A 23189-nucleotide genomic window follows, 5' to 3' on the forward strand; every position below is an offset into this window, starting at 1 on the left:
GTTATAATAGATATTGTGATAAATGTTATGGTAAGTTTCAGCAATATTTCAGTGGGCGCTCACGTACTTCTGCCCTTAATGATACAGAGCGTGGAACCAAACACGGTCATAGAGCTGGTTGCAAATAAAGGATTGTAGAAGTGCTTAGTTGATTTACAGAGGTTTGCAGGCTGAACAACGGAAAGGCATAACAGTCTACAATGAAGATGTATGTATGAATACATATGTATGTAGGATTACCCTTTTAAAATACATTAAAAAAAAAAAAAAACAACAGGTAACAGTGTTTGTACAGACAGGTATGAAAACTAGAGGTGGTGAAGACTGAGCTTACCTCCATTATTTCTTTATTCTCATCACAAGCTCCTCTATAGGACTCGGAAGTCTTCTTCTCGTCAGACTTCATATCCCATTCCTCCTTCAGTGGAATTAAACTCTGTAATTATACAAGAATGAAAATAGAAACTGAAAACCATAAGAAGTGACAGACTACACAGAATCGTTACAGGTATTTGTTGCAAGATGTTATTAAATTCTTCTATTACCCATCTTAAAGGACACACACACACACAGAAAGCTAAGCTAAGCTATACTACGCAACCCAACGAAAAAAGCGCTCCAATGAAGTTACATGGAATGGTACACACAGACTGTTATGCTAGGGTATGCTACCCTAAGCAATGCCAAGCTAAATTTTACAGATCGCCAAGGAGGCGCATGCACACAATCACTTTTTATTTTCCCCAGCATCTAACAAACAGACGTTTTATGTGTGTGGCTTTCGTGAATCGGCTCAATATAGTAGCTACTATATTGCTTAATTGTTTCTATGCTAGTTAATTATCATGGAAGGCAAACCAAAAAATAAAAAGAATGATTGAAGAGATACAAAAATATACTTGTCTGACAAACTATTAAAGAGATATACAGTAATCATGAAAGACAACTGTTGGCAACAAATAAATAAAACTCTGGAAATTGATTGTACGTATCATTTACTGCTTTTACTAACATTTTTACCTTACATTCTATAATTTGAGTACTTCATATTCATTTTTTAAATATCATCCTCGGTAATAGAGAAAAGTTCATGAAGCTGTTCCTGATTTAGATGAAGGAGATTTTTAATTCTTCATCATTTCCATGCAATGTTTGAATCAAATGATGGAATTCACCATGAATTATTCTCCCACCAATGTCATGTATACAGAGTCTTCTCCTCTTTCTTTGTGTTCAACAACAGCAGTGATAAAAAAAATAAAAAAAAAAAAAGAAAGAAAAAAGCTTCCTCCTCAATTAATCTGACATCTTTAAACGGCTGCCCAGCATAGTTTAGCTTATCTTAGCTTTCTGTGTGTCAATGGCCAAGACACCAGAATGGTGGAAATTCAATCACAAAATGGGTTCCTTAAAGTACCAGTAAATCAGTACAGTAATTCTCTTGAATTTTCACATTCTTTAATGTCACTGAATGAGCAAATTAATAACATTTTGTACATTGTCATTTTTTACAAATTTGAATTTACAAACTGTTAAGAAGCTATTTTCACTTATTTTGATGGAACTTTTAATTTAACATGTAATTATTATTATTATTGTTGTTTGTTGCTAGTTGCTTTACGTCGCACCGACACAGACAGGTCTTATGGCGACGATGGGACAGGGAAGGGCTAGGAGTGGGAAGGAAGCAACCGTGGCCTTAATTAAGGTACAGCCCCAGCATTTGCCTGGTGTGAAAATGGGAAACCACGGAAAACCATTTTCAGGGCTGCCGACAGTGGGGTTCGAACCTACTATCTCCCGAATACTGGATACTGGCCGCACTTAAGCGACTGCAGCTAGCGAGCTAATAATAATAATAATAATAATAATAATAATAATAATAATTATTATTATTATTATTATTATTATTATTATTATTATTATACTTATTATTATACTTATTATACTTTCACTACCAGCTATACAACATTCTAATAGTTATTTTATCTCTGCCAACTTACAATAATTTATACAACTGATCTCAGTCTACTGTTTTTTCCTATCTTTTTGTTCACCAAATGGCAGGACTGCTTGACGTACTATGCATAGAGCTTGTTGCAAGGCAAGATCACACTACCACATTTACAGTAAGCATGATCATCTCTGTAGCAAAGCTCCATTCTATGTTAGTGTACGAATGCTGCAGTCAGTCAAACCAAACAATGGAGCTCCCTGATGAAGGTGTAATGCAGTGAACATTTCAACTTACTGTTGTTTGTTTGTTTGTTTGTCCAACCCTTGTCCCGTTTCCCTACGGGTTCGGGTATGAGGTGAGATGAATCTGTTGTGGCGGGTTTTTATGACCGGATGCCCTTCCTGATGTCAACCTCATCAGAGGAGTTAATCAGATGAAATGAATGACATGTTATATGATAGTAGGGAGAGGGTGAAAACCGGTGCCGGCACATAGCCTACTCATGTCGAATAGCACCAAGGCTTGACGTCCCCATCCGACGGACGAATCACCATCAACAGCGTCATATGCCCTCACTCCATATGAGCACTGTGGAGAGGTTTGGAATTTAATCCAGGCTTTTGGCATGCAATCTGGTGATTAGACAGTGGTTGATACAGATACCAGGAACTCACCTCAATGTGTGTATACTCCATCCCCTGACAGTTCTCATTACACTTCTCGTAGATAAGTCTCAGTCTCTTGAAGAGTAATCTGATAGTACGTAATTGTTCCTGCACTTTAGCTTTCTTTTCAGTGCTCGTTGTAGCTCCTTGTGCGGTGCCATTCGGAGGCTGTAATGAAAAGATTGAAAATGCTGAAATGACTTCACCAAAATAATACAAAGTTACTGTAAACAAAAGAGCAAAAACACAACTCACTGCTGTGCACAAATCTGTTGTCATCCTATCTGCATGCTGTTCATTAATGGCCCCTAACATGACCTATACTTAATGCACTAAATCGACATGACGACTATCGCTTTAAGGCAGGGAAACTAGTTTATTATAAGCTCCTCTAATAATATTAAGTAGTAAACTAAAATGTAAAACATCAAGTCAAAATTTCAATAAAGAAATTTGGAAGAAAGAGCAAGGGAAAAAGAGAAGGAATTATTGCCTAATTCTTCCCATCATAAATCCAGGACCTCAGTAACAGTAAAATTGTTCTCATTATTACCAAGTTTGTGCAGGTAAATTTGTATCAAACTGGGCAGGCATATCTGCAGTACTGTAACATAATGATAGAGCTGTCGTTCTTAGTGCTTCTGGATTGCTGATGGTCAGTTCAGTACAGGAAATTCTAATCCATGTACCTATGCAGGGGTACCACGTGCAGGAATCGGCTTCACCCATGCAAAACAAAGTTGACAAAGCGCTCAATGAAACATGAGCTTGTTACAGGTTGTCTGAGGCCTACACCTCTTGTAAAACTCTATTGGTTTGCAGAGATTACATCACTAGATATTCATCGTGTGGTATCTGCCACTGCAGAATGAACTGAACATGTCCACTAGCAATCCCACCCGCTACATGCTTATGTATCAGCTATCCCTAGATTGAGAGCCAGGAGACGCTTCCTGAAAACCACTGCAGCCTTCCATACTACATCGGCTACAGCAAGAAAACAAATGTGGTTTTCACGACTTGACAAAAAATCTACCTGGCCTCTATGTTTTTCAGCAATGGGATCACACATGACTGCCACAGGTATTAAATTTACCAACATAGAACAAGACCTGACCATCATAAAAAAGTTTAAAAAAGGGCAGCTTAATGAACACACATGAAGATCTATACATTCATCTAGACCAACTTGTAAAGAAAAATGATAACCTTAATGAGGCTGTAGAATATAAGAATCCATTATATTATCAAATTCTAGTATATTTGAAAATGCTTGAGAAAGATCATGAAAAAAGAATTGGAATTTCTCCACCTACAGATAGCCCTACAACTTATTCCTCCTCAGTTGAAGCTATAGGTGACAGCAAGGAAGTTCTTGACACACCTATATCCCCTGCTCCTCTGCCTCCTCAGGTGCAAGAGCAAGGAAGAACGCATCATCAATATTACACCAGACGCAAAACTGTGAAAGAATGACAGGAGTTACTGTTCCAAAGGAAAGCAGGCTTAATAAGATATGACAACTAGGAATTAGTTATATTTTCATCTGCATTAATAATAAGAGCCACACTGTGATATCTGGATTTCTTCATTTCGATAATTACTTATAAATTGTATAATTTTTAATTTATAAATTGACCTTTTTTCATGAATTATTAAGAAAAGAATATTCATTCGGACATATTCTCTATGGAATATTGTACAAGTGTTTCCTTGACGACTGCTTTCTATTGTAGAAATAATTTATATATTTTCTCTTGAGTTATTTGTTTGTTTTAATGTTGTCAATCTTATGTTACTTTTAAGGACACTTCCTCTAAAGCATTACTTTTGTCAATTTATATATTTTTCATCTAAACAGTGTTATGTGGCTGAAGATGTTGATAATATACGAAGCATGTACCACTTTTGACCATTAAAAATTGCCTTAAGCAATCATTGTATCGACTAGGTGGAAAATAAATAAATACTTAATTGTGAATGGATTCTAGTTATGCGATCCTTATTAACTATAGAGTATGATTGATCAGTAAAAACTTCTTCGGTCACCCATAGCTAGACCATGATGATAAATTTTGCCATTAATTATATAATCATTCTTGTCTATTAAAACGGTGGTCCTTCCTTTGTCCGCTTTAGTAACTATGTATATTGTTATCCTTTATTTTGGTTTTCAGTTCTTGGGTTAACTTTAGGGAGGTGGGATCAAAATTTGTTTTTAATTCCTTAGTTAAAGTAGGTAGTTTCTTCTTTATCTCATACCTAGTTCGTTTTGTAACTCTAGAGGGAGTTACGATAAATTAGACACAACCTCCGCTATGGTCGTAATAATATTGTTTTCTTTCCGTGAACTAGGCCAGTTGAATTTCATACCTTTGCTGAGATGATCTATTTCTTTTGTTGTGAAACTTGTGTTTGTCAAATTGACTCTTGCAGGTGTGTTATTTACAGATAGGATTCTTTTTACTACTTCTGTGCTCTGTTTAATTGATTCTGAATGGGTTTCTTTTAAAAATGTGAGTTTCTTATCTAGTACTTATCTAGTGCTTAGTATGTTAACTAGTTGTATGTGTGTACTTGAAAGGAATTCCACTCTACAGGTAAGTATTGGGAGACAGTTAAGTTTGTTTTATATAACTGTAAGTTCAAGTGTGACTTCTTTTTGTAATGCATCTTGATTTTGTTTTTCAACCAGATTTCATTAATCTTATTTTGTGTTTTGGTCAAATTGGGTATTGATGAGCCTTTTCTTTGAACAATTTCAAAACATTTTGGAACAAGTTTAAGTCTTACACACTCTTTTAAAAATCCTATATCCTTAGTTATTTTGCTGATCTTGATTTTGAGACTGAGGTATTTATTTAATTTTTGACTAGCCTGGTTGGCCTTGATATTACATGTAATCAATCTCATGGTTGATCAGTACTAAATTTTATATAATTATAAAATATCACACACATTTAATAAAATCCACCTATTCAATATAATACAAAGTTGTTACAATTAGAATATTTTTTTTTTTTTTTTGCTAGGGGCTTTACGTCGCACCGACACAGATAGGTCTTATGGCGACGATGGGATAGGAAAGGCCTAGGAGTTGGAAGGAAGCGGCCGTGGCCTTAATTAAGGTACAGCCCCAGCATTTGCCTGGTGTGAAAATGGGAAACCACGGAAAACCATCTTCAGGGCTGCCGATAGTGGGATTCGAACCTACTATCTCCCGGATGCAAGCTCACAGCCGCGCGCCTCTACGCGCACGGCCAACTCGCCCGGTACAATTAGAATTTATACCGTATTATAAATCATTATTGGGACATGTTTCACCCACTAGCTGGGCATCATCAGCCATCAATTTATACCTCTTAATCAAAATACAGATCCTGATTTTGTTCACACTGTTACATAATTACTACGTTATAAAAATGTTAACAAGTCCATTCTTTATGACAATAGAGCAGGATCTAAAAATCATTAAAAAAGTAAACAAAGGTAAATGAATGAATGAATTTGAAAATTTTACATCTACCTAAACCAATATTACAACAGAAGTCAGAATCTCAATGATATAATTGAAGTTAAAAAAACCCTGTATGAAACAATTCCCAAGTTGTTACAAATATTGAATTTAAAAGACAACAGCCTATAAAACATATTTAAACCATCATTATTAAAAACTTCCACCAACCCAATAAACATAACTTCCTCCCAATCCGCCCCCACCAACCTCCCGTCTCTGACAGCACGCATATATAATGCCCTGCCCATCCCTCCTCCCCCCACCCTCAAACAGATACAACACAAGAAGCACAAGCATACTGACAGTCACTCAGTCCGACATTGCCAGTGTAACTAGTCGATCTTAAGCAGACGAGGGGGTAAGTGATAAACACATTATGTGGTCTTTCTTTTTCAGTCACCAACACAGTACCAATTTCAAACATACTCTTCCTCTTGTTGCAGACACCATCGACACACATTACTGCACTTAGAAGCAACACTTGCGCATCACCTTACATCATGACAGTGTCCCCTTTCGACCAGAAACATACAAGAGGCATCAAACTTAGACCTCAAACTTAAGGAATCAACTAAATTCGCTTCACAAAATCCGTTGTTTACTTCACCACGGAATTCGCTAAGGACACTGGATTCAAAATTTATATGTAATAATAATAATAATAATAATAATAATAATAATAATAACAACTCCAATATACTGTTTTTTAGTCATCAAAGCAACTATCAATAATGGCACACCCTAATTAAAGGGCAATTTTAAGAGACAGTTTAATATCCACAATTTGGAAATAATCAATGTTATAAATACTGTAAAGGCTATGGTTTGCCATGACCACAGCTTCGACAAAAAGTTTACAACCAGAATTTCTACTCTGCATGCAAGATATGAGCACTGCCTTCCAGTGCATCTTAGCAAATTTTAATGTATGGAATGGTTTTTTTATTCATAGACATTCAATCACGTTGAAGAACTGGTTATTTATCAATAAACTGTAATTCTTATTCATATGATCTCATCATTAATAAAATTTTTACTCCAACCAATCGTGTTTTATGTTTTTATAATTCATTAACTTCACACTATAAAATTAAAATGGACTTGTTAACATTTTTATAACATAATTGTGTAACAATGTAAACAAAATCAGGATCCCGATTTTGATTAAGAGGTATAAATTCATGGCTGATGATGTCCAGCTAGTGGGCGAAACATGTCCCAATAATGATTTATAATATGGTACAGGCCTAAATTATAATTGTAACAACTCTGTATTGTATTGAATAAGTGGATTTTAATAAATTTGTGTGTGATATTTTATAATTACATAAAATCAATACGGTTCAACCACGAGATTGATTACATGTACATACCACTTAGTCGAGCAGTTCGCCTCCTTTCTCCCAAGTCTTCCCAGCCCAAGCTTGGCAACATTTTTTAAACGCTACTCTTTTGTCGGAAATTAGAACAAAGCGAGCTGTTTTTCTTTGGATTTTTTCCAGTTCTTGAATCAAGTAATCCTGGTGAGGGTCCCATACGCTGGAACCATACTCTAGTTGGGGTCTTACCAGAGACTTATATGCCCTCTCCTTTACATCCTTACTACAACCCCTATGTCCGACTCGTTGGCTGAATGGTCAGCGTACTGGCCTTCAGTTCAGAGGGTCCCGGGTTCGATTCCCGGCCGGGTCGGGGATTTTAACCTTAATTGGTTAATTCCAATGGCCCGGGGGCTGGGTGTTTGTGCTGTCCCCAACATCCCTGCAACTCACACACCACACATAACACTATCCTCCACCACAATAACACGCAGTTACCTACACATGGCAGATGCCGCCCACCCTCATCGGAGGGTCTGCCTTACAAGGGTTACACTCGGCTAGAAATAGCCACACGAGATTATTTACAACCCCTATATACTCTCATAACCATGTACAGAGATCTGTACCCTTTATTTACAATCATATTTATGTGATTACCCCAATGAAGATCTTTCCTTATATTAACACCTAGGTACGGACAATGATCCCAAAAAGGAACTTTCACCCCATACGCTAAGGGGGCCTCAGAAACAAAAAGTTTGGGGAAACCTACCTTAGAGCAATGATGGAATGGAAGGTGACTGGAACAAGACCGATGGAGAAACCAAGGAAGAAGTGAATCACCAAATCAGAGGAAGCAGTGGAGAGTAGAGGTGTGACGTGGTGTTCAGAGAAGAATGGTGGAAGAACAGGCGGAGGTCGTAGTCACTGGTCCATTACCCCACCCGGCAGGGAGTTAGATAGAGGGTGCTTAAGAAGAAAATACTTCTCTGTAAATGTGACTGTAATTTCACTTTGATATTGTAAAAAAAAAAGATATAAATAAATAAATAAAAATTAACTATTAATCAAAATGACTCAAATTCTCTCCGTTTTCGCTAAACGTGCAAATCACAATCCCTAAGCCACAGCATGTGAAATCCCAGGCGCCAGGTCGCCATTAAACAGCATGTGTAATAATATACAACCCCTTGACATTCCATATGATTTATCGAACTCGGCCGAACATGAGAATGGCATTAGGTAATGGAGGAGATCTTGGTAAGTATGAGGGTTTTCTGCTTTGATAGTAATATTATTAGCATTTTAAATAACAATCAAGGCTACATTATACAAGCAACAGAAGAAAATTAACGTTTGGGTGTCGAGAAAACCTCTCGTAAATAAAATATAAGGTGTGATCCAAAAGTTTCTGTTTGAGGGTGTTGCTGCAGCGAACATGCAACTTAAAATGACTCCGATGCAGGCATATCAGCTTAGGCCCGGTTTCTTCAACGAATGTTAAGTGTTAACACTGCTGTTAAGGAGACTTAACACACAATTTAACAAAATGGTCGTCTCATCAAGAATTGTTAACTCTTAACAATTGTTAAATCTTGTGTTAAATTAACCTAGCAGCACCCCTGTGTTAAACCTCTTAACAGTTGCTAAAATTTCAAAATGGAGACATGTAGAAGACGTAAGTTTGAAGCTTTACTGCTGTATGAGGACTATTTATAAACTGAAGAAGGCAAAGGACGACCCATACTAAGAAATAACGACCTTTTAGAGTTGTCAGAAGAAAGATTTCTAATTACCGAAGCCATAATGAACAAGGTACCTACTAGACGATATAGGTTAGAGTTTCCAACAGATTGCTACTTACCAATCTCTCCAGTGCAGCAGTTGCTTATAGATTTTACAAGGATGGGTCAGACCTGCGTCCAATCGATTTCAACTAGCTTAATGTACCTGCTGAGGGATACTCAACAGTAACTTGTGTAGAAGGGTTTGGGTCAATACCGTACAGTTTCGGTTTCGAAATAAATGAGGACAAATGTCATGAGGCAGGATCCGCTTCGGACCACGTGGAGGGGATAGAACACTAAAATGCGAACACATTTAACTTGAACTTGTTAGGTCCGCAACGTAATAATTTCCGAAAAAAAATACGAATTTCTGATTGTAAAGCACCGCGTATATACTTGAAAAGTTGCATACTAGTCAAGTGTAATAGTGGCTAAGTGGTCATCGTACTTATCTACGAACCACGACGATGAGAGTTCGAGTCCCGCGTTAGATTACTTTTTTAAAAAAATTCAAATTTAATTAATTATTTCAGGGAATGTGAAGGTAAAAATGCGAATAAAAGTAATGATCAAATTGCAGTGGAACTTTATTTCCTACCTCAAATTAATATAGTCCGTCTCTGTGGTGTAGTGGTTAGTACCCCCGGAGGTCCGGGTTCGATTCCTGGCTCTGCCACGAAATTTGAAAAGTGGTATGAGGGCTGGAACGGGGTCCACTCAGCCTCGGGAGGTCAACTGAGTAGAGGAGGATTCGATTCCAACCTCAGCCATCCTCGAAGTGGTTTTCCGTGTGTTCCCACTTCTCCTCCAGGCAAATGCCGGGATGGTACCTAACTTAAGGCCACGGCCGCTTCCTTCCCTCTTCCTTGTCTATCCCTTCCAATCTTCCCATCCCTCCACAAGGCCCCTGTTCAGCCTAGCAGGTGAGGCCGCCGGGGGGGGGGGGGTACTGATCATTCTCCCCAATTGTATCCCCCGACCCAAAGTTTGAAGCTCCAGGACACTGCCCTTGAGGCGGTAGAGGTGGGATCCCTCGCTGAGTTCGAGGGAAAAACCTACCCTGGAGGATAAACAGATTAAGAAGAGATCCAGCAGTAACTGTGAGAACGTTTAGACCTATATTAATTTCAAGTAGAAAACAAAGTGTACCTGTACTGCAATTTGCGTAATATTTTTGTTCCCATTTTCGAATAACGTTCCCTGAAACGAGACTCGAACTCACGTCTACGACGCTCGCAGACAAGTACGATGACCACTATGCCACAACTCCTAAATATATACGCCTTGCATTGGAATCGGGGTTTCATCAATTTTTCAGAAGTTATTAGGTTGCGGACCTGACATGTTTAAGTAAAATTTGTTCGCCTCTAGTGTTATATCACCTCCACTTCGTCCGAAGCGGAGGTTTGTAACGACATCTGACCTCGAGACACTTTCCATGTAGGCCTAATTGTAGGGGCAAAAGATCTTCGTAGGTCGACGTCCCGAACAAATAGTATTTTTTTTTAAGAAAAAAAGGCCTAATTGTAGGCGACTATGTTCACGAGGGCAAGAAAAGAGTGTGCAGAATTCTACAAAGAATTCTTGCTGCCATTGCAGCATTAACAAGGTACTACATTATTTTCCCCGCAATAAAAGAATGCCCGAAAATCATTCAAAACATATTAATTATCACATTTTCCCGGTGATGTAGGAACCTTAGATTGCACTCCTAGAAGAATAGGCTATATCGAATGTTGTGATATAACAGTTCGTTATTTCATTTTTTTTGCACACTCGCATAATTTTAAATTAAAACTATAACAACATTTGTCTCGCATTCATCATATTAACGCTGTTGTTGCCTCTTACTTGACATGTTTACTTCTTAGCGGTCTCCGCTAACCATAACCTATAATAATGTCAACCATGTGTCTGTGTGACAAAATACTATTTCAACACGCCACTAGGAGCGCTATATGTAAATAAACAAAAGACGCTCACTGCCAAACGCGTTCCGAAATCTTACGGAAATGTGTTAATTTGTCTTTAACAATTGTTTCGTAACAAATGTTGGAAATGTGTTCGTGAAACAGGGAACTTTTAAACGAACTGTTAAATTAATAACAATTGTTAGATAACATTTGTTAAGCAGAATTTAACATAGAGTTGAAGAAACCGGGCCTTAGACATGTAGGCAAAGGGATTAGTGTGGCAGTCGTGTCGTGCCAAGGTGTGTGCGTTAAATGCAGCCACGTGAACTATGGCAACGTTATTACCAATTGCGTCCAAACAGGACCAACGTGCTGTTATTCTGTTCTTGACTGCCGAAGGACAAACACTGGTGGAATCCATCAGAGAATGAAGACTGTGTATGGCGCAGCATGTCTGTCAAAAATCACCATTGTAGAATGATGCACCAGGTTCCATGCATGTGACATTTCGACACAAGATACTGGTCGATCTGGGAGGCTGGCCTCATCCATTATGGACAACAACAAGCGGGCAGTGGATGAGGCAATCTCTCTTCATGCGATTATCATGTCTTCAGACCCCTCAAAAAAGGCCTTGAAGTGTCGATGCTTCCTGTTGGACGAGAATGTGCATCAAGTGGTTATGAACTTCTTCAGGACACGGTGTTTTATTACACAGGGATCTTTCAACCTGGTGCGTCGGTGGGATGAGTGCCTTAATGCTCACGGCAATTTTGCCTGATTGGCATCTCGATTCAGGACTGTACAGCCATCGAATGGAAACCTTTTGATCAACCCTATCAACATAGATTAAATTCAAATATACTTCTCATGTAAATGACATAAATAATATCCTGCGACGCTCCTCCACTATCAAAATACAATCTCTTTTGCTATTAAACCGATTTTTTTTGCTATTTGTTTTATGTCGCACCGACACAGATAGGTCTTATGGCGACGATGGGACAGGAAAGGCCTGGGAATGGGAAGGAAGCGAACGTGGCCTTAATTAAGGTACAGCCCCAGCATTTTCTTGGTGTGAAAACGGGAAACCACCTTCAGGGCTGCCGACAGTGGGGTTCGAACCCACTATCTCCCGGATGCGAGCTCACAGCTGCGCGCTCCTAACCGGACGGCTAACTCGCCTGGTAAACTGATTATTTTAACAGAGCTGTTATTGTAAAATGAAATAGAATGTATTCTCATGGAATTTATTTCCGTATATTGACAGCATATGAAACTCCCAGGCATGTGCATAGACAATAAAGATGTCTTGTTAAGTATGGGGTTGTTATATATATATATCTTTTATTCTGAGATAGGTCGATAATGTTTAAGCTTTTACTTAATAATTCTTTAAGATGTCAGACTAATATATACTAAGGAATTGTACAAGTTTGTGTTGTTGACAATAATACTCATTTTGCTACTTACATTTTACAAGTTTCTTAGAACAGTATCAAAATACAAGTATGCAACAATTGGCTAGTTTTATAAATTTGTATGCAGAGCAGCATGTCTTACTTAGTTCAGTGTTCTGCTGTTGGTACATTTTGTGGTAATCTGCTGTAGTGTATAACACAATAATTTCAAAATACTGCTATTACTACCATGTTTTCTTTTTCAGAAAGCTGGACTAGACACCAGTATATTAGCAATGGAAGGGCTAGAAAAAATTGCCTGGCTCCTAGATTTTAAAAAACATTTGTCATGGCCTGCCCTAAGCCATTATCTTATGCGTAAGAAACTCTATGATTCCTACCTGAATGAGTTTAAGGGTTGTAAAGACTTCCTGTGTTCTTGATACAATATCCTGCACAGTCTCTTGTCCAAATCTACAGAGCGATGCTGTGTTGAACTCTTTATTTTGAGCTGGTTGTTGCGGCTGCTGAGACTGTACTTGAGGTTGATTATTCTGCTGCTGACTGGCTGGATTAGCCTGCTGTTGCTGAACCTAATAACAGAAGGAAAAATCCCACAATATAACAACAACAACAACAACAAATATTCATTAGGACAGAAGGAAGGAGTAGAGGTGTGAAAATACTGAGGTTTTGTACTATTACCTGACATATACGACAATGAAGAGTACACTGGGCCTATATATGACTAGGAGAGCACATGACAAGCAGGTTTGCTTAGCGAGAATGATTGCTGGTCATACCTGACGTCATAGGGTGTTAGAGAGAGACAGGGAATTGATATCCAAAAACCCCAATGAGAGGACATAACTCTTAACAGAAACTTTACACAAAAGTCTTGATATTTTAATTGCTTTATAAAATTTGTATATATTGATGATGACCCCAAGGATCAAAACATGTCTATGCTTTAACCCATGCACATACCATTTAATTGAACTTATTTGTGCCTTGTACCATTTATTTTCATTACTTTACATGATATTATCACCGGCACTGAAAAAGCATGCTTTACAGCAACACTATTTATTTCACCAGTTGCGATGTATGAATGATGCTTTGGAGTAACACTTTCGTGCTCCCAGTTCCATTCCCTATTGTGTAAAATATGATTAGAAGCCGCTGGTGTGGCATCAGCTGTAACCTTAAAATTCAGTGACATACTTGATGGCAAAACAGCACTTTGTTCACTCCTATCAGCGCTCACGTCACTGTCACACGAACTACTTTCACTACTTTTATTGCCACTAAATTCTTCGTTGCTTATTTCTATATCAACGTCACTCTCTTCTAAAAATTCCCTTACAATCGCTTTGTCACTCAACTTGGAGGCAGCCATGATTTCGCTTACGATGAGGTTGCTAAGATACAGATCATTCTTTCCACAGAATAACTGCACAGGAGTGCTTATCGAATACATCAATGAAATAAAACAGGGTTACGGTACACAAGCCGACTATCTCCAGTTCACTCGTAGGTGCTGTCATATGCTATTAAATATGTTCATTAGGGTACAAGGAAGGAGTGCGGTCGAGAGCCGGGACGGAGAGATCCGTCTTTGTATGGGAATGGGTAAAACTATTCATGTGTTAGAGTTAACAACATTGTGTATTGAATAAGGTGGATAAAAATCCTATATTTTATTTGTAATTTATCAACATGGACTAAAGATGATTTTTATCACATGTAATGTAGAGAAAAATTTTCTGTGTAAGGTTATAAAATGAAGTTTCTTCTGGGGATGGGATGAGGGGCTTTCAGCATTGGCAATGAACACAATGAACACTCTCCCCAATAAGCATTTTAGGTAACATTCATATGGAACTGAAAATAGATGCAATGAGTATGATATGAAAATTAGCCTTTCCAAGACTAAACTGATGTCAGTAGGTTAGAAACCTGAAAGAAATGAATGTCAGGCTGGGAATATACAGCTGGAGCAGGTAGATCAGTTCAAGTATTTAGGATGTGTGTTCTCCCAGGATGGTACAAAAGTAAACGAGACAATTAAGGTGCAGCAAAGCTAATTCAGTGAGCTTGCAGTTATGATCAAAAGCATTCTGTAAGAAAGGAGTCAGCTCCCGGATGAAACTGTATTTATACCGGTATGTATTATCCGCACACTTTATCTTGCTGCATTTACACCCTAGTGCTGAATCGGTCGACCTCGGCGATCTTTGAGATTCGTACTGGCAACCTTTGAAACACAAACTATGAATCGCTTAAGCATCGTTGTGCGACATCTGGCGTACACTTTACGCACTAGTACTATTGTTTACACAACAAAGCCAAAGTATAGAATTCATGCTAGGAACAAGATTCGCATCGAGAAATGTTTTATAATGTTATATAATGTGTATGTAACATAGTTGTTGGCTTAAGATGATAACGGTTTAGAAATTTCATATCGATCGATCATATTCTCGATTCAATTCAGATTTCATTTTCATTCAGTTGGCAGCACCAGGCAGCACTATCAATACCGGGACAGCTCCCTCCTTACTCCTCACCCCCGTACACAAATGCACCAAGATAAAGTGTGCGGATAATACTTAACTTTAGGGGAGTGAAAGCTGGGTGAACTCAGGATATCATATTCTTAAGTTAGAAGTAACAAACATGAAAGTAGTGAGAATGATTGCCGGTAGAAACAGGTGGGAACGATTGCAGGAGGGTACTCAGAATAAGGAGAAAAAGATCAAGTTAGAAATGAACTTTATTGATGAAGCCAAACATATACACCGGTTTCAGTGGTGGGGTCATGTGAGACGAATAGAGGAAGATGGGTTACCTAAGAGAATAACAATCTCGGTCATGGAGGTTAAGAGAAGTAGACGGAGACCAAAATGACGATGGTTAGACTCGGTTTCTAATGATTTAGTAAATTCACAGAGGCGTGCAGACTAAACACTTAAAATTTTTTTTAACAGGACAGATGGACGGAAGGATGCAATGGATTTATTGATTGATTGATTTATTTATTTATTTATTTATTTATTTATTTATTTATTTGATCTCCCCAAGTAATGTGGGTTACGGTACACAATCACTCTATCTCCAGTTCACTTGTAGACGCCGTCATATGCTATTAGATATGTTCATTAGGGTACAAGGAAGGCGTAGAGGTGCGAAAATACTAGGTTTCTGTACTATTACCTGCCATATAGAACACTGAAGAGGACACTATATAGGACTGGTAGAGCACATGGCGACCATGTTTATTTGGTGACGGAGGGGTGATGACGTCATACCTGACGTCACAGGGTGTAAGAGAGACAGGGAATTAATATCCGAAAACTAAGTCCGAATTTTTGCTATTGCGCATGCACCACCAATGTAATTATTTAACATTTCACCGTGGACAAGAAAAATGATCGTGACGTCATAAGTATGATGTCACACCAACCTCTATACCTCCATAAATAGCACAAGTGATACACCACGAGAATGTGACGTCAGCCAAGCCCGCCTCGCGGAGGGAATGGGGTGTCAACACCCACGGTCCTGATGAGCATGAGTTCATCTAAATATGAACATGCTCATGGCACATAATGGAACATTGAAACTAATGCTAACCCATGGCGTATAACACTTGTGAATAGTATAAGTAAAAATATTTGGGAAACGATAATCATATGATGTATCTTGATTTACTAATTTAATTATCGTATTGATAGTTCACTAATATATAGATAAGAAAAGGTTCCACCTTATCAATACAATTTTATTATTAACTACAGGACCGGTTTCGACCCTAAACAGTCATCATCAGCTGTACATTGATACCTTTACATATGTCAAATAATAGCTAATGTGCCTTTCTAAATGGAGAAGCCATGGGGAAGCATTATGTCCAAGCGTCCAAATTGGGCATGTTTGAGAGTAAAATGGTTAATATAATACAATTCAGGTACTTAGGTGTGGAGTTATCTTTCAGGCCTAAAATTCGTTTGTGGAACTTAACTTAAACTTAATTCTAAATTACAAGTACATTAAACACTTTAAAATACATAGTGCTTGTATATATTAAATCTTCGCCAATAAACACGTAAGTAGTGCTATTAGGGGTTTTGTTCCACATCACAGAGCGGTATCCTCAATAAGGTGAGTAAGCTGCTTATTATTGTGTGTGAATTTATTGCATTCTGCGTCCATGCTATTGAAACAGGCCGCTGTTCCATCATCCGTGATGTCATGTCCTCTATCGCCAAGTGGGTACATTTGTTAGGTTGGTACTTCACGTGCGTAAGTGTAGATCAAAGAAGGATGGGCGGTCATTAGATGGAGCTCCAGTCGCCATTACCACGTGGTCGTGATACATGTGCCATTACTGTCAATTCACGTTTCAAATACTGATTTAATTAATGGTTCGTACATAAACATTGTGCGGTACTGTGTGCTTAACTCCATATATTCTGTGTGTATTTATGTGCGTTGTTCAAAATGCGATGGAACTAACCTTGTGACTGCTTTCAAATTCAAGTATGCCAGCAGTACATGCAATGGGTACCAAAATAACCTTCTATATTACTCGGTGAGTACCATCTGATGACACTACTTCCTATTCTTGTTACTGTGTGCACTTGCAATGTAATGCAGCCTCCGTTTTACGTTTATGTGAGTAATAACACGTTTTGTGGGTGGGTCGGTAGGTCACTGGCAAGCATGAAGGTAGTATCGCTCCTCAATGCTGCTTCATGTATCGTTTCATATCATTCGTACATGTTTTTCTGATACCTAAACATGCACGTGCGTTCGTAAATTGTGAACCGTAAATTGCTCTGTAGGATTGGGCACTCAGGCGGTATCGAAGCGATCTCTGATGTTTTCTTCCTGTGTTTTTAATTTCCAGTATTTGAATGGTTCATTGTGCTTTCTATGGCTAATTTATATCATAAGTATGCATTATGTGATGTGCAGAGCTCATTTTCTGCTGTAGGGGAGAGTGGGGCAGTTTCATACAGGGGCAGTTTCATACAGTTTTATTTTTCCCACCTTTAAGGGTAGAGAGTGCCATCTTTTTTATTCTTATTAACTCCTTTTGACTTCATCTACTTCCTGTGCAAGTTGTAGCATCATAGCATCTGTTGACGAGAAGCTGTGCTGAAAAGTTTAATTTTGGTGATTTTTTAAAAAATCTTCATGCTGTGAAATAGTTAGGTAAGTCTTTTGATTCACTGTGTTTGATTCTGAAATAAGTTTCACATCATACTACACTCTTCATTGCAACTTATGTATAAGTTACAGTAGTCTCCATAATTTATGAAAAGCCAGATGGCAAGATTAGTAAAATAACTGCCCAAGGGGCACTTTCATACAATGGTTTGGGGCACTTTCATACACCCCCTTATATCTATTTTTAAAGCAAAAAGGATATAAATGGGGCTCCTAGGCCTGGGCTGGGTTGCAGGAACATCTTTTCTTGAAATCATCAAGCATCTCCAAAAGATATGCAAGTCTTCTAAGGATGATCCCGTACTTGTCTTGTTCGACAAATTCGGTCCATTAAAGACCAGATGCAGGCAAGCATTAAATACATGGATCTATGAAAATCCAGGAAGGACCATATCAATTTATAACATACCATAACTGACAAATGTACCATTCAGTCAGTCATTTTTCAAGATCAACATTGTGTCTTCATTCAGGAAGACCAGACTTTGGTCTCCAAATTGTTTTGTCTTTACTGACAAAGACTTTGCTGCATCTTTGACAACAGATCGCCCATGCCCTCCACAGGATTGCACAAAAATTTCTACATCTTCAGATCCTGCCCATCGTGAGGAAGTCATGTCCAAGAACCATCCAGTAACATACCCACTTCAGCTTCTCCCACTTCCACGCCAACACCCAATTCCAAGGCAACCCTCAAAAACCTACAATTAAACCAGAATATATCCACCCTTACCCCAAAGCAAATCCTATAACACTTAAAGACACTGGACAAGCTAAAGGTAAGTCAAGAATTCTGACTACCACCACTCTTGAAAAAAGAAAGATTGGAGGAAATGATGAAGCTTAAGAATAAAACGAAAAGAAAGCCAAACAAGATGACATCCTCGAATCTCCCTAGACGAAAATTATTTAAATCTGGCAAGGAATCTGTAGGCTTCAATTCTTCAAGCAGTGAAGAAAGTGTTGCTGTAACAAGTGGTGAAAGTGAACTTGAGTTTAGTGACCAAGATGTTGACTTACCGCTGCTTGATAAAAGCAGTGATATTGAGCTTAATGACTTTGTTCTGGTTGAGTTTGCAACAAAAAGAACAAAGAAATACTTTGTTTGTCAAGTTGATGAGAAAATGAATGATTCAGAGTTTCTCAAACTTTTCACGTACAAATTATAAAAAGAAATTTGTTTTCCATGAAAAGAAAGATGTCAGTGAAATTTCTCAGGCTGATGTTTACACTAAATTTCCACAGCCTACCACGGTTGGAGGAACAGCTCGAGCAATTTCCTTAACTTTTTCTGTAGATCTGACTGAATTCAGTTTAGGATAGGCTAGTGGTGTTTTTGTATGTATAAAAGCATGTTTTGTCAATATTGTAGAACATGTATGAAAGTGCCCCTGCATGTATGATACTGCCCCATGTTGAGGTACTTTCATACAAATTACATGTTTATAAATATTTTTAAATTGTTTTATAGGAATTAACTAAATGAGTAATTACATAAGTCCAACTTGTTTCTAATATAACAATGTTTGTGTAACACTTGTTTTTAGCCATTTAGATTGCAAAATACAGCCACTAAATCTTCTTAAGTGTTAATAGGTAGAATGTGTATGAAACTGCCCCACTCTCCCCTAACCCATAAGATGCGTAGTTTGTGTTTGTATGTACATTTAAATGACAGATGTTACCTCGTGACGTCATAGTTTCATCATAGCTGACCTTCCACAAGTAGACGGAATGAACTATGTCATCAACATGGCTACCCTGGCAAAGAGAGTCGTAGCACTTGGCAAATATTGGCATTTAATAATTACGTACAAATTGCAAAAACTATATTTTGCATCTTATTTCCTTTTTTGGACATGGTAGAATTTGCCCTTTAGGTTAAAAAATTTCTGAGACCCGAACTGGAGATAGCGGGATTGTGTACCGAACCTGGTAATGTGTTACCTGTAGGACCAGATATGGTTATGAACGAGTAGTGTCAACAAAAAAAGGACTGGAAAAAGATATGATGCGACTTCGAGTTAGTGTGGGTGTGTTAAAATATTTAAAAACAATTATAATACGCGAATCTTTTGAGCTGTAGTTCCCATTCAGTACTATGGAGCTACTGCTACACTACTGCTATTAGCAGACAATCTAAACACAAATATCATACCTGCTGCTGTTGTTGCTGTTGCAGTTGATGCATTTGTTGTTGCTGCAACTGCTGATGCATTTGCTGTTGCTGTTGCATCTGCAGCTGTTGGTTCTGTTGCTGCTGCTGTTGAACTAATGCTTGCTGAGCATTTGGTGGTATTCCAACACCGTAAGCCTGCTGGCCAACAATACCTAAATTCAACATGAAACAAGGCCAAAACTCACTGCATTAAAGAAAAAGAACAAAAACCCTGTTCCTATTAGGCGTACCTGTTATTGATTGGAGAAAACTTAAACAAGCAAACAAATATACACACCAGTTTGCTGAGCAGATGCCATCAATCCTCCCAAGGGAGGTCCAGCACCAAACTGATTTCTCATTGCACCTTGCTGAGCATTAGGAAAACCAGTTGGAAATGAATGCTGAGGTCCAGCCATCTTCAATAACTTTTATGCAATCTGAAAAGACATATAATGCTGTTGGAAAATCTATTTTCTGCTCCAGTTTATCATAATTATCATGATGTGCAAGTCATTGGCAATACAGAGAACATAACAAACAAGTAAAAGGGGATGAAGGGCAGACATACAACAAAAAACAAAAAAATTCAACAACAGACATCAACAACTACGTCTTCCCCCCCCTCGTATAGAAACTTAACTAAATAGTCTCTGGTAAGACTGCAATTAGAGTAAGGTTCCAGTGAATGATATCCACACCAGGATCCAAAGGAAATCGGCATGATTTGCTCTGGGTGCCAGGCTGAGTGGCTCAGATAGTTAAGGCGCTGGCTTTCTGAGCACAAGTTGGAAGGTTTGATCCTGGCTCAGTCCGGTGGTATTTGAAGGTCTTCAAATACGTCAGCCCCAAGTCGGTAGACTTACCGGAACCTAAAAAAACTCCTGCGGGACAAAATTCTGGCACCTCAGCATCCCCATAACCCGTAAAAGTAGTTGGGGGACATAAAACCAAAAACATTAGGCCTTACTTCCTTCAGGCTAGCAACCCGTCGGAAGGACATTTGATTGCTTTCAAGTCTTGCAAAAAGTAAAATGCAAGACCGTAACGGGTCACATGGCCCAATACTTGGAAGGAAGATGATGATGATGATGATGATAAAAACTTCGTTGTAGGGAGACGAGTTGTTCTGAGCTGTCAGTAAAGAAATGGTGTGGAATGACATTAGTACCTACTCGAATAAGCTTGGGTGGAGCTTTTAACGATAGGTAAGATCAAAATATGACGATCAAGTTGGAACTGAAGATGACAAACTGGCGCAAATATTAATTTATAGGAAGAAGAATTAGGGACTGGAATAATGTATCACGGGAAATGTTCGATAAATTTCCTAAGTTCTTTGAAATAATTTTAAGAAAAAACTAGCTAAAGAACTGATAGGGAATCTGCTGATTGGGCGACAGCCCTAAATGCAAATCAGTGTTGAATGATTGGTTGAATTATATGTTATTACGGCAAGGAAGTAGGTGTTAAAGGTTATGAACACTTCCAGGTTTTTAAAAGAAAAGAGGTTAATTTATTACGTTTGTCTACAGAATAAACATCATGCACAATAACTTCATAACAGAAAACATACTTTTAACAAGTTACACACCACTGACATAAAAAAATTAAAAAGGTAATGATTGGTAATTACCTCCTTATTTCAACTGCGCTTTTTCTTTTTTTCTTTCGTTTATAGCCAATATTGACTTAAAAATACCTTCACGTAACACTAAAAAGGAACTTCAGGTCTCCACTTCCAGATTCAAGACATTACACATAATCATCATACCCCGGCAATCTTTGATTATAAAAATTTCCTTCGCTCGTGTTCCATTCCGTCAAAGAATATGCCGCAACAGTCTCGCCAAACATGTAGAAATGAAATTCCCATCATTTTGCTCAAATGTCCCCAATCTGTCAGGTTTTTTTTTTTTTTCACCCTGCAAAAACAAAATAGTCAGAACTGGACAGAAACAGCGATTGCTATAATATCCATAGCCTAATAAAGCATTTCTCCCACTTCTCAGGTCATACTTCATCCCTCTTTGCAGGCGGGACATTTAATCAACTTTCAGGTCTTTGATTTAATTCAGGACTCAGATTTTAATGATCTAGTACCGGTAAATGACCAAAAATGTAGCATCTTAAGATAATAAAAAATTACTCCAAAACAGTAATAAAAAGATCCAAAAATTGAAGTAAGTTACGGTACCAATACGGTGTTCGTTTCCCGAGAACCATGTGCTAATACAACTGTAAAAGAACCTGAACGTAAATAATACATAGGTTTATATAATACATCAGCAGCGGCTGCTGTGGGGAACTGGCGGAGGGGCACAATACTTTCACAAATTTACGTTCTTACTAAGCACAAATGAGTAAAGAAATGCATACCCGAATACATATCATACAATGTTAAATACTTGATCATTACTCACCTACTTCACTGTCATATTCTTCATTTTAAGAGAAACTGTGGAATGAAATGTTGGTGTCCATTCGAAGAAGGCAGCGATCCAGGCTCTTCATCACCGTAAGTATCTTGAACTATTTAAATGTACAGTACCTACTGTCACTAATGTATCTTGAACTATTTCAATGTACTTACTGCCACTGAAGTCTATCTGAAATACGTTCACAGCGCTATATACATTATGGAACTACCGTTGGATGGCCTTGTAATCCAGAAGTCCATTAAAATTACTGTACCGACTGATAGGCTTACTACTGAGTCTACAGGACGAATGAAGCACAGTCTACTCGCCCTGGCCATACAAGTGGAGAATACAGTAGGGCCTTGTTCAACGACCGCAGTGTTATCCCTTTATTTAAACACGAATTCCATTCTTCTATGCCTTAAATTCACAAACTTAGAAATGACTTTATCGTCAAAGTCAGACATATCGTAAAGAAGGTCTTTCGCAATAGAAATAATTGCCAGAGCAGATAGTCGTTCTTCGGTCATTGTGTTGCATAGAAATGTCTTAATACGAGCCAGTATCGAAAAACGGCGCTCTGCTTCGGCTATGGACATGGGTGTTGTCACAATTATCCTGAGAAGCTTTAGCGTTTCTTTGAACGTTGATTTCAGATTATTTTCTAAAATAAAAGTGAGGAGTGGTAGAGCTCCTTTGACTTGCCTGAAATCTGTCCGTTGATAAATCACTTCTAATTTCGTCTTTAGCCTTTCATTCTGCAACTTTGGATAATGTAACACAGCAGAATTTAATACATTTTGTGGAAAGTTATA

The 23189-nt window shown here is 38.1% G+C and overlaps 1 protein-coding gene across 2 annotated transcripts in view; it reads right to left on the bottom strand.

The window, feature by feature from the left end:
- MED30 (Mediator complex subunit 30) overlaps positions 1-21761 on the bottom strand; it is a 100090-nt gene extending 78329 nt beyond the window's left edge. For both annotated transcript variants that reach the window (XR_010861177.2, XM_067155080.2), the window contains exons 1-6: positions 21591-21761; positions 20253-20394; positions 19955-20127; positions 12963-13154; positions 2632-2790; positions 335-436 (exon numbers count right to left, since the gene is read on the bottom strand). Coding sequence is in view for 1 of the 2 variants with exons in the window: in XM_067155080.2 (XP_067011181.2) it covers positions 335-436; positions 2632-2790; positions 12963-13154; positions 19955-20127; positions 20253-20373 (747 nt within the window). In the remaining variant the exon portion in view is untranslated. The remainder of the gene's footprint in view (positions 1-334; positions 437-2631; positions 2791-12962; positions 13155-19954; positions 20128-20252; positions 20395-21590) is intronic.
- Positions 21762-23189: the final 1428 nt, after the last annotated feature.

The sequence above is a fragment of the Anabrus simplex genome, chromosome 10 (assembly GCF_040414725.1).
Source record: "Anabrus simplex isolate iqAnaSimp1 chromosome 10, ASM4041472v1, whole genome shotgun sequence".
Classification (NCBI taxonomy): Eukaryota; Metazoa; Arthropoda; class Insecta; order Orthoptera; family Tettigoniidae; genus Anabrus; species Anabrus simplex.